At 40.5% G+C, this 13,990-nt stretch overlaps 2 protein-coding genes across 2 annotated transcripts; both read left to right on the plus strand.

Moving 5' to 3' along the window:
- The first annotated feature begins 2,173 nt into the window (after positions 1-2,173).
- LOC143856964 (uncharacterized) lies at positions 2,174-7,710 on the plus strand. The gene is made up of 3 exons (XM_077367246.1): positions 2,174-2,252; positions 6,627-7,655; positions 7,700-7,710. Exons 2-3 carry the CDS (start codon positions 6,797-6,799, stop codon positions 7,708-7,710), a joined length of 870 nt encoding a protein of 289 aa, XP_077223361.1. The 5' UTR covers positions 2,174-2,252; positions 6,627-6,796.
- Positions 7,665-10,209, plus strand: LOC143856878 (uncharacterized). Its single transcript, XM_077367137.1, has 2 exons — positions 7,665-9,862; positions 9,975-10,209. The coding sequence occupies exons 1-2, from the start codon at positions 7,733-7,735 to the stop codon at positions 9,981-9,983; spliced, it is 2,139 nt and encodes a 712-aa protein (XP_077223252.1). The 5' UTR covers positions 7,665-7,732; the 3' UTR covers positions 9,984-10,209.
- The last annotated feature ends 3,781 nt before the right edge of the window (positions 10,210-13,990 follow it).

Below are 13,990 nucleotides of genomic sequence, written 5' to 3' on the forward strand. Positions count from 1 at the left end.
TTCTCTTGATTAGATTTTGGTTAGTTCAAATGAGATCAAAACAAAATGAAATGCCAAACCAAAATCAAGAATGAAAGTGCAAGAAAAAGAAAGTGCACACCGATATATAGTGGTTCGGGCAAAGCCTTACTCCACTCTTCTTAAGATCGTCCTTAAGGATTTCCACTATGTGAGACCTCCACGATGCCCGGCTCCGAGGCGATTGCACTTCCAAGGGATATTAAATGAGGATGCCCTTAACACCTTTACACCGACTCTCCTTCTTCGCCGAGTTCTACGCGATACTCCCTAGGGTATTAAGATAGGATACCCTAGCCACCTTTACAATAATAGAAGATGAAGATTTGCTTGGCTTCTCTTCAAAGCTTGATGCACAATGTTGTCCCTTTGATTGCTCTCCAATATAGGTTGCAAGTGAAAGCTCTAAATCCAAACTCAATAGATTTGCAAGTGCAAGGCAAGTTTGGGGAGAAAAACAATTTCTTAAGCACAAATGATTTGCAAGTTGTTTGAAGGCTTAAGGAGGTTTTTCCAAATATTCAAGAGAGGAAAATAATTCTCTTGAATGTGTATATATAGCCTTTCAAGAAAATATGACCATTTGGAATTATAAAAATCAAATACCAATTTTTAATTCAAAAACCAACGGCTCTTTTCTTGGCTGTCGAGACGTTCTCGGAGCTCCGGGAAATTCTCGGAGTTTCGAGACAAATTCTCGGAGTTCCGAGAGAACGGCCAAAAGAAGAAAAATTCTACTGGACCATTTCTCGGAGTTCCGAGAGAATGGTCAGAAGTTGTAAAAAACTACTGGACCATTTCTTGGAGTTCCGAGCTTGGAGCTCCGAGAAGCCTAAAATAAGCAGATTTTTATGTTTTTATTGCTTATTTCATTTGGGCTTCTGGAACTCAATTTCTATGATAATTTTGGAATGTTTATGAGGGTCCCAACATGTTGGTCCACCACATAACCATTCACTAAACCATTTAAGTTCTTAAGTGTTTTTGAAAACTCTTTTGAAAAACCTTGCCTTGACTTAGAAATCTAAAGAGAAAAGATGTACAATGAAATCTATGTAACCTTGAATTTCTCTTTAGACTTGGTCTTCAATTGATCTTTCATTTTGTGTATGCTTGCTTGAGAGATGATGTGAGCTCCACTTAGCTCATTTGACTCTTGTGTGGTACATCTTCAATCATCAACCGTTTTTTATTATTGATTTAATTCATCTTTTTCCTTAACTTAGGATCACTAAAGCAATCCAAATTTCACGCAAAAGAGAATGACAGAGTCGCCACCTAGATGAAAGATCTAGGACCCATAATTGACATGAAATCTACATTCGTTACCTGATTTCGAAAATGGAAGGTATGGGGAGTGTAGACACCCCATTTTGACCGGACCCAAGTTCGCTATGCTTGGGAGAAACCCCATCCGATCATTTTCGCCATGTTTCGCATTTTTCCGTTTAGTGTTGAGAGGTTGAGAGAGATTATTCATAAGAATCCAAGCGAGGGAGAATTTGGACCCGTTTGGTGGGCCCGCATTGAACATTTGTTTAAAATTCGAATCAACCGAGGGCCCACATTGTGGGGCCCACGTTGTGGGGCCCGCGTTGTGGGGCCCACATTGTGGGGCCTCAGTAGGGCCTCTTGTGAGGCCTCTTATGAAGAACAATAATGATGGATTCTCCACTAAAGAAACATGATGGGCCCTCCACTAAGAACAATAATGATGGATTTTCCACTAAGAAACATGATGGGCCCTCCACTAAGAAGAATGATGATGGATTCTCCACTAAGAAACATGATGGGCCCTCCACTAAGAAGAATGATGATGGATTCTCCACTAAGAAACATGATGGGCCCTCCACTAAGAAGAATGATGATGGATTCTCCACTAAGAGGGACAACATGATGAGCTCTCCACCAACACATCTCTCTCTCTCTTTCTCTCCCTATATATATCTTCCTTCCCATCCATAAAAGAGAGGAGAAAAGGAGAGATTTATCTTCCATTATCTTTTTCTCTTCCATTATCTCTTCCAATCACTCCCTCCAATCCCTTTCCCTATATTCTTCTTCCATTATCTCTCCCAATCACCTCCCAATCCTTCCCTCTAAGAGAAAGTGAAAGACGGCGGAACGGATCGGCGGCAACATTTTTTTTTTGGGGTTTTCTTTGCTAATTGAAAGGGTAAGACAAAGCGTATATCCGAGGATTACTTACCCTAGAGACAAGGAGAGCTAGCAAGGTTGGTATTCCAAAACCCTCTTTCATATATCTTAAACTAGAAGCATGCTAGGATAGAATTTGTGATTTATTTTTATTTTTTCTTATTGTTATTCAAAATATGTTTTTTTCAATCTCTGAGTGTTTTGCACATTAAGAAGTGTAGAAATCTGGAATTTCGAAGAATTTTGACTTCGTTTTGACCGTAATTTGACCTTTTGAACTTTACCCTCAAAGGGGTAAAATTCTAAAGATTGAATTTAAGAAGATGTCAACATAGATCCAAAATCAATGAAAATTTAAACATAATATAATTGTAAGATTTTGAATTAGTACGAATTTCTTTATGAATTCTTGATTTGATTTAAAGGGTTTAAAAATTCATTTAACTCTAGGGGTATTTTTGGAAAAAACCAATTTTCAAAAACTCTATAATGTTTTCAAAAGTGAAATTTGGATGAGATGCAAATTAAATCTAATCTAATCTCCCGTGAATTTTTCAAGATTTTTGGTTTCTGTTGGATATTTGTTTATGATTTTTTACGTAAAATCATGCATGCTGTATTAAATCTGATAAAAATAGTAAATTGCAATGAAAACTTCTGAAAATATTTGTTTGATAATTACTACTGGAATTACATGTTTTCATAAAGTTTAAACTGATTTGGATTTGATTTACTATGTGTTTCTTTGTTAATTCATAATCTGGATGGATATTTGTAAAATCGTAAATTAATAGTAAATCATTTTTAAAATTTATGCAACTTTTACAGTAATCCTTTCTTATTGTAATAAACATACTATAGAAATTTCATATTGTTTTGAATTGATTTGCTATACGTTACTGTGTTAATTCACAATCTGGACAGAAACTTTCAACATTGAAAAACTAATAGCAAACCACATTTAAAATCTATGAAATTTTTATTATAATCTTATATAATTAAGGAGAAGTTACTGTAAAAATTTCATCTTGTTCTGAAAAGATTTGTTATATGTTGATGTGTAAATCTACAATCTGAATTGAAACCTTTTAAAATCCTTGAGTAAATTGAATTAAAATCAAATTGTTTTAAAAATTTCCAGATCATAATATTCCATCACATATTCAATCATTAAATTATCAAAATAGAAACCTTAGGAATCACTGATTTCCTTTGTAAAATCCTGGTGCTGTGATTAGTTTGTATGCTTTATTTTCTCATCATATTTACTCAAACTTAATCTAACAAAACCTGAAGGCATCATAGATTGCGCGAACTTATTGCACACACTTACATCACTTGCATCTAAACCCCTGCATCTCACATGCACACACGTCCTATTTTAGGAACCCGGAGTGTTATCTAGCATGGTTGACTGGGATTTCATCACCTGGTGCCTCTGTGCTAGAGAAGCATTCCACCCTTAGCCTAGTACCTTTATGGTACGTAAACGGATCTCTTGTTCACGTACTGATACGCCGGACACTGGTACAGTATATCGAACATGGATTCGCGCTAAGGGAACTCTTGGCCTTACCCCTAGATTAACCCACACATGCATGTAGTATACGAACACATGTGCATCACGTGTCTAGATTAGGCTGTAGTCCATCTTCCAATGGCTACGATCGGTCCTAGGTACACAAACAAAGTCATGAGTCGAGATCCTTTCTCCACTCCGCTAGATTAGGGTTAGGGTTGATGCCTTCAGGTAACACTGATAAAATGTGTGAAGATTAAAAAACTTTTCCTTTGGGGTTAGGATGTAAATCCCATTCATTTCCAAAGATCTCATAGGATTAGTCATTCATGATCCATCCGTTGAAAGCAATCTTATGCTATCTCATCTCATCTTGATCACAGATTTTCAATCTTCTATTATATGATTCGATCGCGTTTCCATATCTTTTAGAGAGTCTTTTGACTCATCTGTCTTTAGCTGTTGTCAGTGGAGTCTTTGACTCGTGTTTTCTTTTCCTTTAGAGAGTCTTTGACTCATATATCCTTTAGTTGGTGTTAGTGGAGTCTTTGACTCGTGTTTTCATCTCTTTTAGAGAGTCTTTGACTCATTTATCCTTTAGTTGGTGTTAGTGGAGTCTTTGACTCATGTTTCTTTTCTTTTAGAGAGTCTTTGACTCATTTATCTTTTAGTTGGTATTGTTGGAGTCTTTGACTCGTGTTTCCATTTCTTTTCGAGAGTCTTTGACTCACTTCGTTTTCTTAGTTGGTATCATTAGAGTCTTTGACTCATTTGTTCTTTTGTGATATTACCAGGGAGTCTTTGACTCGTTGGTTCTTCCGTTGGTGTTATTTGGGAGTCTTTGACTCATTCCTCCTTTAAGTTGTAGTATTAGAGAGCCTGTGGCTCATTTGTCTTCTTGAGTGCTGTTAGTAAGGAGTTTCTCCATAGTCTTGTTGTCATTTCTTCTTCTTTGGAGACTAGCCCAGTCTCATTATAGCTTTGCTTTTTGAGATCATAGATCATTTTTGTTGTCATCGATAGTCTAGTTTGCCTTGTTTAGGGGTTTCCCCTATTTGCCCTAAGGTTTGGTCCTAGGGTTTTGCTTTGTGTTTTCCCTTAGGTCTTTGACCAAAAGGGTGAAAACTCTTTACTTTAAAAACTTTTGAAAAACTTTAAAAATATGAAAAACAACTGAAAAACCTTAAAAAGCCTAAAGTGTTGAGTGTTTTAGAATCAGTAATTAGGAGAGTTTGTTCCGAACTACGTTGGCTTGATCCTCTTCCACGAGGTACGTAGTGCAGCTTGGGATCCACATCCCAAGTCCAGCCAAACTTTTAAAAATAAACATTTTAAACCTTTGAAAATTACAAAAATATTCAAACCATTTTCGAAAAGATCTTCCTTTAGAGTTAGGAGTGTGTCCTAGCTGTTTAGGTTGTGTTCTAGAGTTAGGAGTGTGTCTTGATTTGTATTGATATGGTGTGTCCTGTCGTGTGAGTGTCCCTAGAGTTAGGAGGCCTCAAGTCGATCGGTTAGATATTTAGTCGAACCGATGGCTAGACTAGGCATATAGTCAGCCCGTGGTTTTCCTTAGGATGCACGACCTAGTTATACCTAGAATGTAGGACCCACCTGCATTATCTTAAGACTAATCAATCTGCATTTAGTTAGGGCATATAGGGTGTCCTAAAATCCACCATTCACTGGAATTTTAATAATCATACAAGAAGCTTTAATAACTGGTTCGGTCTTTTAGATCGAGTCTAGGATAGAGGGCTAGATGTCTTAGGCATCATAGTTTAGAATAGGACATCGAACTACGTGGACTCCGATTCTTCCCGAGGCCGGGATACGTAGTGCAGCTAGGATGGATGGCCATTCTGGTCCGAGTCCAGTCTTGCATTAGAGTTAGGCATGTCACCCATAACCTAGCTTTGCTTAGGTGACACATTTTCATTTTATGTGTTTATTTCTTCATTCTCAGGAAATGCATGCTTAGGTAGACGATTCCTGAGGATTGTTCCCATTTCATATGATTTTTACCCAAACTTCTTTGGAGTTAATGAAAATGGCATAAGAGACCAGGTGCTTGCACTTGGGCGAATTGGGGGCGCCTAATCCCTTCCCCATTCGTCATCAGGCACGAACCCTATTTTATATCTCTGGTTATCCGTTGCAACAGAGCATAGTATGGGATCCTTGGCCCACTTTCCTTGGATGGCGACTCTGAGTTCTTTTTAGGTACATCTCGGTTTCGAGCCCTGGCTCCTGATCAGGATGTATCTCATTCGTTTTGTATCGCCACTCGTGCTATGCTGTGAGGGTGGCATCCGTTTCGAGAGTTCCTTGGCAGAGCTCTCCTTCACATTGTGGAGATCTTAGAGGATTGCTGTGGGGACCTCGCGTCCCTCGCCGCACTCGTCCTCTCCGGATCGGGGTCCACAGGTTGGCGACTCTGCTGGGGAGTTCTTGAAACATTGCCTAACTCTTTAAAAATGCCATTTTTATTAACTTTGGAGAAATTTGAGCTAAAATCATTTTAAATGGGAACTCTATCGTTAGAATCCAGGGGCACCAGGTAGGTGCGTATGCTACGTTCGTCTTCTTGGTCTCAAAAGGACTTCCTTCTATGTTCCTGCCAGGATTCAGCGTCAGTATGGAGGGGAGCAATCCATTGTGCCTCCTCTTCGTCATTTCTATCCACCATGAGGATTTTTGGATCAAGATTGTCATTTCTTTTATTGAGTCAAAACTTGTAAATTTGATTCCATTATAGATGAAAATTCAAAAAATTTTACTTGACATGTTATAAACAGTCAGTGATTCAGGGTTTTCAGCGATTGCTGTCAGTATAATCAATACAAAGGATGTTTGTTTTTTCTTTTGTCTCTATTGGTACAAACTATCTTATTTGTCAATCATGTAACCTAGTTTGTTAACTTCCAATCAGGATTCTGAAAGATAGCAACCATCGCTCCCAAAAAAGACTTTCAAGCTAAGCCCACCTGGTCGAGACCTACCCCAGTGTCTAGACTCGTTCGCCACTTTGATTCCTCTGTGTCATCTTCAGTTCGTTTACCTTCTTCACCAGAGTCTTCAAATTTATTTGAAGTAAATCAAATGGCAGACACAACTGAACTTTTAATGAGCATGCAAGAGATGATGAAAAACCTCACCAGAGATATGGCGGGAATGAAAGAAGAAATGGCAAACATGAAAACACAGATAAGTGATAAGACTTCCACGTCTAGGCCCGTACTTCAGCCTTCTCATGTTCCAGCTCCGGAGTCGCATAGACCCGTTATCCAGTCTTTCGAGGTGGATTTAGATGATGGTCAGTATGCTGCAGAGTATTGTGCTCCAGAGGTTGATAAAGAAAAAGAAAAATTTGAAAAATTTGAGAAGGAAATGTCTGAGAAATTCAGCAAGATGGCTCATGAGATGGAGCAGATGAGAGTCCAGGGACCCAAGAAATTTGACGTCTCTGAATTAATACTGTCTTCAACAGTTTCTTTACCGCCCAACTTCAAAGCTCCTGATTATGACAAATATGACGGAACCGGGTGTCCGCGTAACCACATGAGGTGGTTTATCATTTTGTCCCAGCAGTATGGTCTGAGCCGTGAGCAGATGGCCCAGTTGTTCCCGATTTCTTTGATTGGGATCGCAAAGAAGTGGTTTCTAAGGCTAAAGCCCGAGGAGGTGAGAACCCTGGAAGATATTTCGGAGAAACTAATAGAGCAATTCTCAATGGAAGAGGGTATTGAGGTCACGAAGAGAGACCTAAAACAGCTAAAGCAAGGTCCTCAAGAGACCTTCACTTTCTTTATCAGGCGCTGGAGACGCAAATCTGCTCAGCTAAGCCAGAAAATGACTGAATCAGAGCAGATAAAGCTGGTTCTGAAGAGTTTGTCTCCCATGTATTTTCATTTTCTCGCTCCTCAGCATTACCCGAGCTTTGACCATTTAATCAAGACAGGTACTCAGACAGAAGATGCCATAGCAAAAGGCTTGAGAGCCAAGGTTTCTTCTGAAATCCGAGACGGGAAAAGACCAATGGTCCAGTCCAAAGAAATTCATGCTGTCAGTTATACCAGGCCTGTGGCCAGAGTTGCTGCAGAGGCTGCAAAAGCGCCAAGGAGAGTTGCATATGACAGAAAGTTTGATCCTCTTCCATATCCGATAATAATGATATTCAAAAGGCTCATGAAAGATAGGAAGATCCGGCTCCCGGATATCAAACCTCCACCCAATCCCTTACCCGCATTCTGGAAGATGGATCAATACTGTGAATATCACAGAGGTCCAGGGCATTTGACCGAGAATTGTTTGGCCTTGAAGCATGCTATCCAGAACATGATTGACAAAAATGAGCTGGCAGTGGAGAGACCAAACGTTACTCAAAACCCACTTCCTAATCATCATACCATGCCTCCTCCTGCTACCAATGCAATTTTTACTGATGAACCTCTGCTCGATCCATCAACCCTCATTTGTGCCATTACCACAGAAAAAACCTATGTAATGAAGTTTGACAAGGAAGATTTCGAAGCAGTAGAAAAGAAAGATCATTATGTAATTTCCTTTGATGACGATGAATTGGCTGAATCGTCTTCATCTCAGTTTGGTACATTTCAGATTGACAGTGCTGGAAATAGAAGGACAGCTCCTTATGTCTTAAGGGCTGAGGACTTTGAAGAAGATGAGTTATTGTTGTTGGATAACCATTGTGACGAGATGCGTCATATGACCCGTGGTGGGCGTGTATTCAAGCCTCAAGAATTGTGTGTTGAAAATCCTGCAGAGGTTGCGCGAAATACTGAAAACCAGAGACAGAATAAGGTCAGTAAGGTCAGCGCCGATGAAGAAGAAGAGAGCTTGTTAAAGCAGTTGAAAAAGACTCAGGCCAATATTTCCGTATGGGGTTTACTCATGGCCTCATCTAAGCACAGAAAATTAGTCCTTCAAGAGCTTAACTCAGCACAAGTCTCTGTAGACACTACTCCGGATGAGCTGGTAAGCTTGGTTGCCATGACAAGAGTGTCTAAGACTTTATCTTTCACTGACGACGATCTGCCTTCTGAGGGCCGAGACCACACCAAATCTCTGAAAATCACAGTACTTTGCAACAAGAAGAGAGTACCAGAGGTGTTAGTTGATAATGGCTCTGCTTTGAATGTATGCCCGTTGAGTACTGCAACAACTCTTGGATTTGGTCCTGCGGATTTCATCCCATCTGAACAGGGTATTCTGGCGTACGATGGCACTCGCCGAGATGTGATCGGAACTCTGGTCACCGAAATACAGATCGGAGGAGAAGACTTTGAGATAGAGTTCCAGGTTTTGGACATCAAAGCCTCATTTTTGTTGTTACTCGGCCGCCCTTGGTTGCACAAGTTTGGGGTTGTTCCATCCTCTCTTCACCAAAAGCTAAAGTTTCTTCGCAAAAACGGAGTGGTAACTGTGAAGGGGGACCCAGACCTGGAAGTAGGGCTGATTACTCAGGACCTGACTATGGAGAAAGCTGAGGATGTTAGTTTGACTGGATTCTCATTAGAGGTGGCTGCCATTACCTTTAAAGAAGCTATGAATGAGGAAATTTGTTTCCTGACCAGTACAAACGCAAATGTCGTCAGGATGATTCGTCGACAAGGATATATGCCAGGTGCAGGGCTAGGTAGACACCATCAGGGTTTGACTGAGTTCCCTGAATTCGAATCCTTCAATAATCTATTTGGGCTGGGGTACAAGCCTTCAAAGAAGGAAGTTAAAGAAATGAAGCTGCTGATGATGAAATGGGCTGAATGTCGCCGCAGGGGGTTAGAATTACCAATGGCACCGATTAATTTGACGATGAATGGCCGTTTTCGAAGAGAGGGTGCAGATGTCCCTTTCTGTGGCTTTGCCGAAACTTGGTTAGATGAGAATTCAGGACAGAGGTTGCCAGGATTTGAAATTTTCTTTGATCTGCAGTTAGAAGACAAGCAGACCGATGTGCAGACAGAAGTTGAATCAGAAGCTGATTGGGCAGAACATGTAGAGCCGAGCCTTCTGAGTTCACTGTTTCTCGAAGATTCACAAACTATTGCCGTAATTGATCGGAGGGCCTCGATTCTGAACCCTACTCATTTAATCACCCCGGCAGAGGAACCATTGACCAACTGGACCTTTCAAGTCATACCTCAGGTTACTTTCCTAAACAGTCATGTCCCTCCAAAAGAGTCAGTTGTCCATAAATACACGTCAGTCTTTGGGTCTAATTCAGAGTCTGTTTATTCTAACAATTCTGTTAATGCAGGTACTGTAAATGTCGAGTCTCCTAAGGTCGATGATGATTCCTCTTCTTCCAGCGGAATCAAGTCAGATGCTACTTCTATCGTTGATTCAGAGTTAATTGACATAAATGTCAATATGTTCGTTGAGTCTGTAAATTTTTTTCAAGCGTCTATTGTAAAGCCCGATGTGGGTAATTTTTCATTTGATGTACCTGATTCAGCATTAAATGAAATAAAGCATCCTTTCTCTGAGTACAATCCAGTCTCTACTTTTATTTCTAATGTTTCTGCTTCAGAATCTGATAAACTTAATAATAACAATCAAGACTCCCCCTCTGATGAGGATACCGACGACACTCCTCCTGAAATCAAATACATGATTCAACAGGACGAGAGTCGCCGAGCAAAACCACTCGAAGAGGAAATTGAAACCGTGAATATAGGTGACGAAACCTTGATTCAGGAGATTCGAATTGGCAAAACTTTATCTCCTGAAGAACGCGAGGAATTAATCGCCTTATTTAAAGAGTTCAAGGAAGTTTTTGCTTGGTCATATGATGACATGCCAGGGTTAAGTGAAGAAATTGTTCAACATCGCTTACCCTTAATCCCTGGTGTTAAGCCAAAGAAGCAAAAGCTCCGAAAACTCAAAACTGAATGGGAGATGAAAGTTTATGAAGAAGTTAAGAAACTGTTGGAGGTAAAATTCATTCAAGTAGTTGAATACCCAGAATGGCTTGCAAACATTGTACCGGTGCCCAAAAAGGACGGAAAAGTTCGAATGTGTGTCGATTTTCGAGACCTGAACAAGGCAAGTCCTAAGGATGACTTTCCTCTTCCCAATATTGATCTCCTGGTTGATAATACAGCTGGTCATGCTCTTCTATCCTTTATGGATGGGTTCTCAGGCTACAATCAGATTAAGATGGCTCCCGAGGACATGATGAAGACAGCGTTCATTACTCAATGGGGTACATACTGCTACAGGGTGATGCCGTTTGGATTGAAAAATGCGGGTGCTACGTATCAGAGGGCTGCTACAACTCTTTTACATGATATGATCCATAAAGAGGTCGAGGTATATGTTGATGACATGATTGTGAAAGGCAAGACTCGACCTGAGCACACTGTTGCCCTGAGAAGGTTCTTTGAGCGGATCAGGAAGTATCAGCTTCGCCTAAATCCTAGTAAGTGCGTCTTTGGTGTTACATCAGGAAAGCTCTTAGGGTTTATGGTCAGTGAAAGAGGGATTGAAGTAGACCCGCAAAAGATTAAGGCAATTCAAGAAATGCAGCCGCCGAAGACAGAAAGGCAGATCCGAGGTTTCCTTGGCAAAGTTCAGTATCTGAGACGGTTCATATCACATCTGACGATGACGTGTGAACCCATTTTCAAGCTTCTGAAAAAGAATTCCTCGAAGAAGTGGAATGAAGAATGTCAGGAGGCATTTGAAAAGGTTAAGCAGTGCCTATCCTTGCCCCCTGTTCTATCGCCAGTCACTCCAGGCCAGCCATTATTGTTGTACTTGTCTATCACAGATACAGCGATGGGTTGCATGCTTGCTCAGCAAGATTCAGAGTCTAAACGGGAGAAGCCCATTTACTACATCAGTAAGAAGATGCTGGAATACGAATTAAAGTACACAGTTTTGGAAAAGACGTGTCTAGCATTAGTTTGGGCTACCCAGAGGCTTAGACATTATTTGCTTTCAAGCAAGATCTTTTTGCTTTCGCGGATGGATCCGCTAAAATACTTGTTTGAGAAACCCGCCCTTACAGGACGAACCGCAAGATGGTTGTTGTTATTGTCTGAGTTTGACATCACTTATGTCACTCAGAAATCAATTAAAGGGCGTGTCGTTGCTGAACAGTTGGCTGATGCACCCATTGAAGAGAACGCTTTTCTGAAGGCAGACTTCCCTGACGAAGAGATCATGGATATTAAAGAAGAAGCTTCGAATACTAAGTGGCTTATGTATTTTGATGGAGCTGTAAACAGTCGAGGACAAGGAGTAGGAGCTGTACTTATATCCCCTCGGAAAGAATATATTCCTGTCTCTATCAAGTTGCAGTTTGAGTGCACCAACAATATGGCTGAGTATGAAGCTTGCATCGCCGGGTTAGAGGCAGCCTTAGCTTTGGAGATTCAGGATATTGATGTGTTTGGGGATTCTATTTTGATCATTTGCCAAATTAATGGGCAATGGAAAACTCGAGAAGATAAATTGATCCCTTATAACACTTATTTGGAATCTTTGGTCAGAAAGTTCAAGAACATTACGTTCACTCACTTGTCAAGGACCAGAAATCATTTTGCTGACGCTTTGGCTACTTTGGCCTCGATGTTAGACATTTCTGTATCAATGGAGGTTCAGCCGCTAGTTGTCAGACTTCAGTGGGCTCCTTCGCATGTGAATGCTATAGAGATCTCAGCCAGGTGTCCAGATGGGAAGCCTTGGTATACAGATGTCAGAAATCTTATTGCTGGTAAAGGACATCCCCCAGAAGCTTCAAGCAAAGAGAGGAAGACGCTTCAGAAGTTGGCTGCCAACTTTATTATTTGCGGAGAAGAGCTGTACAGAAGGTCATTTGATGGTATACAGCTTCTTTGTGTTGATGAAGATAAAGCTGCAGAGCTTATTGAGCAGACCCATGAAGGAGTTTGTGGACCTCACATGAATGGAAAAATGTTGTCAAGAAAGATTTTGAGACTCGGATTCTATTGGCCCACAATGGAAACAGATTGCTTCGCATTTGTGAAGAAATGCCATAAGTGTCAAGTCTATGCAAATCTTATTCACGTTCCTCCTTCGGTGTTGCACTCTATGACTTCTCCATGGCCATTTTCAGTATGGGGAATTGATATAATTGGGAAAGTTTATCCAAAGTCTTCGAGCGGTCATGAGTACATTCTGGTCGCAATTGATTATTTTACAAAATGGATTGAAGCCGCTTCGTATGCTTCCATTACTTCGAGCACAGTTGCGAAGTTCATTCGTGCCAATATTATTTGCAGATATGGAGTGCCTCACGAGCTGATTTCAGATAATGGGTCGCATTTCAAGAAAGAGGTGTTACACCTGTGTGAAGAATTCAAGATTAAACATCACAAGTCATCTCCTTACAGACCTCAAACAAATGGGGCTGTAGAGGCGGCAAATAAGAATGTCAAAATCATTATCAGTAAGATGACTGAGACCTATAAAGATTGGTCGAATAAGCTTCCATATGCCTTATGGGCTTATCGGACATCAATCAGATCTTCAACAGGTGTAACTCCGTATTCTTTGGTGTATGGAATGGAGGCAGTCCTCCCTGTTGAGCTTAGAATTTCCTCTTTGAGAGTGATGATGGAAGCTGACTTACCAGAGTCTGATTGGGCTAGAGCCAGGTATGATGAGCTGCAGATGATAGATGAGAAGAGATTGAGAGCCTTGTACCATATTCAAGGATATCAGAGGCGGATTGAGAGAGCTTTCAACAAGAAAGTCCGTGTTCGAGATTTGAAGCCTGGAGATCTTGTTTTGAAGTCTTACAGAGCACCGGTATTCGATCCCCGAGGGAAATTCAGGCCAAACTGGTCTGGTCCTTACATCGTCGATGAAGTCCTGCCTGGAAAAGCCGTAAGACTCCTCAATGAAAATGGAGAAAAATTAAATGAACCTACAAACCTGGATCAGTTAAAGAAGTACTATGCTTAAATACACCAAGAAGCCGTCTTTGATTGATCTGAGTTTTGAGCCAAACAACCTAAATATTTTAAACCATTTTGCAAACCCTTTGGGCTTATAAAATAATTTGTTTCTTTGATAAACCCAAACCAGGGGCATTTTCTTTTTTATATATATATAAAAAAAAAAGAGTAGTTTGAACTACGTTAGGACCTGATCCTCCATTTTGGGGTACGTAGGTAGTCTGGCTAGACCAGATTCGGTCCAAATCCTTAGAACCTTAGATATTCAGCCTTTTTGAACCTAAGCCTACCTGAAAGTCCTCCTGATGTACTTAGGCCCAGGTTTGTAAAAAAAAAAAAAAAAAAA

Source organism: Tasmannia lanceolata, unplaced genomic scaffold (genome assembly GCF_043159265.1).
Source record: "Tasmannia lanceolata isolate RefF3 unplaced genomic scaffold, GAP_Taslan_0.1 ptg000024l, whole genome shotgun sequence".
Classification (NCBI taxonomy): domain Eukaryota; kingdom Viridiplantae; phylum Streptophyta; class Magnoliopsida; order Canellales; family Winteraceae; genus Tasmannia; species Tasmannia lanceolata.

What these genes read in the sequence shown, in the direction of transcription:
- LOC143856964 (XM_077367246.1), top strand. Translation starts at nt 6,797, where the DNA reads ATGGCAGACACAACTGAACTTTTAATGAGCATGCAAGAGATGATGAAA.
- LOC143856878 (XM_077367137.1), top strand. Translation starts at nt 7,733, where the DNA reads ATGGTCCAGTCCAAAGAAATTCATGCTGTCAGTTATACCAGGCCTGTG.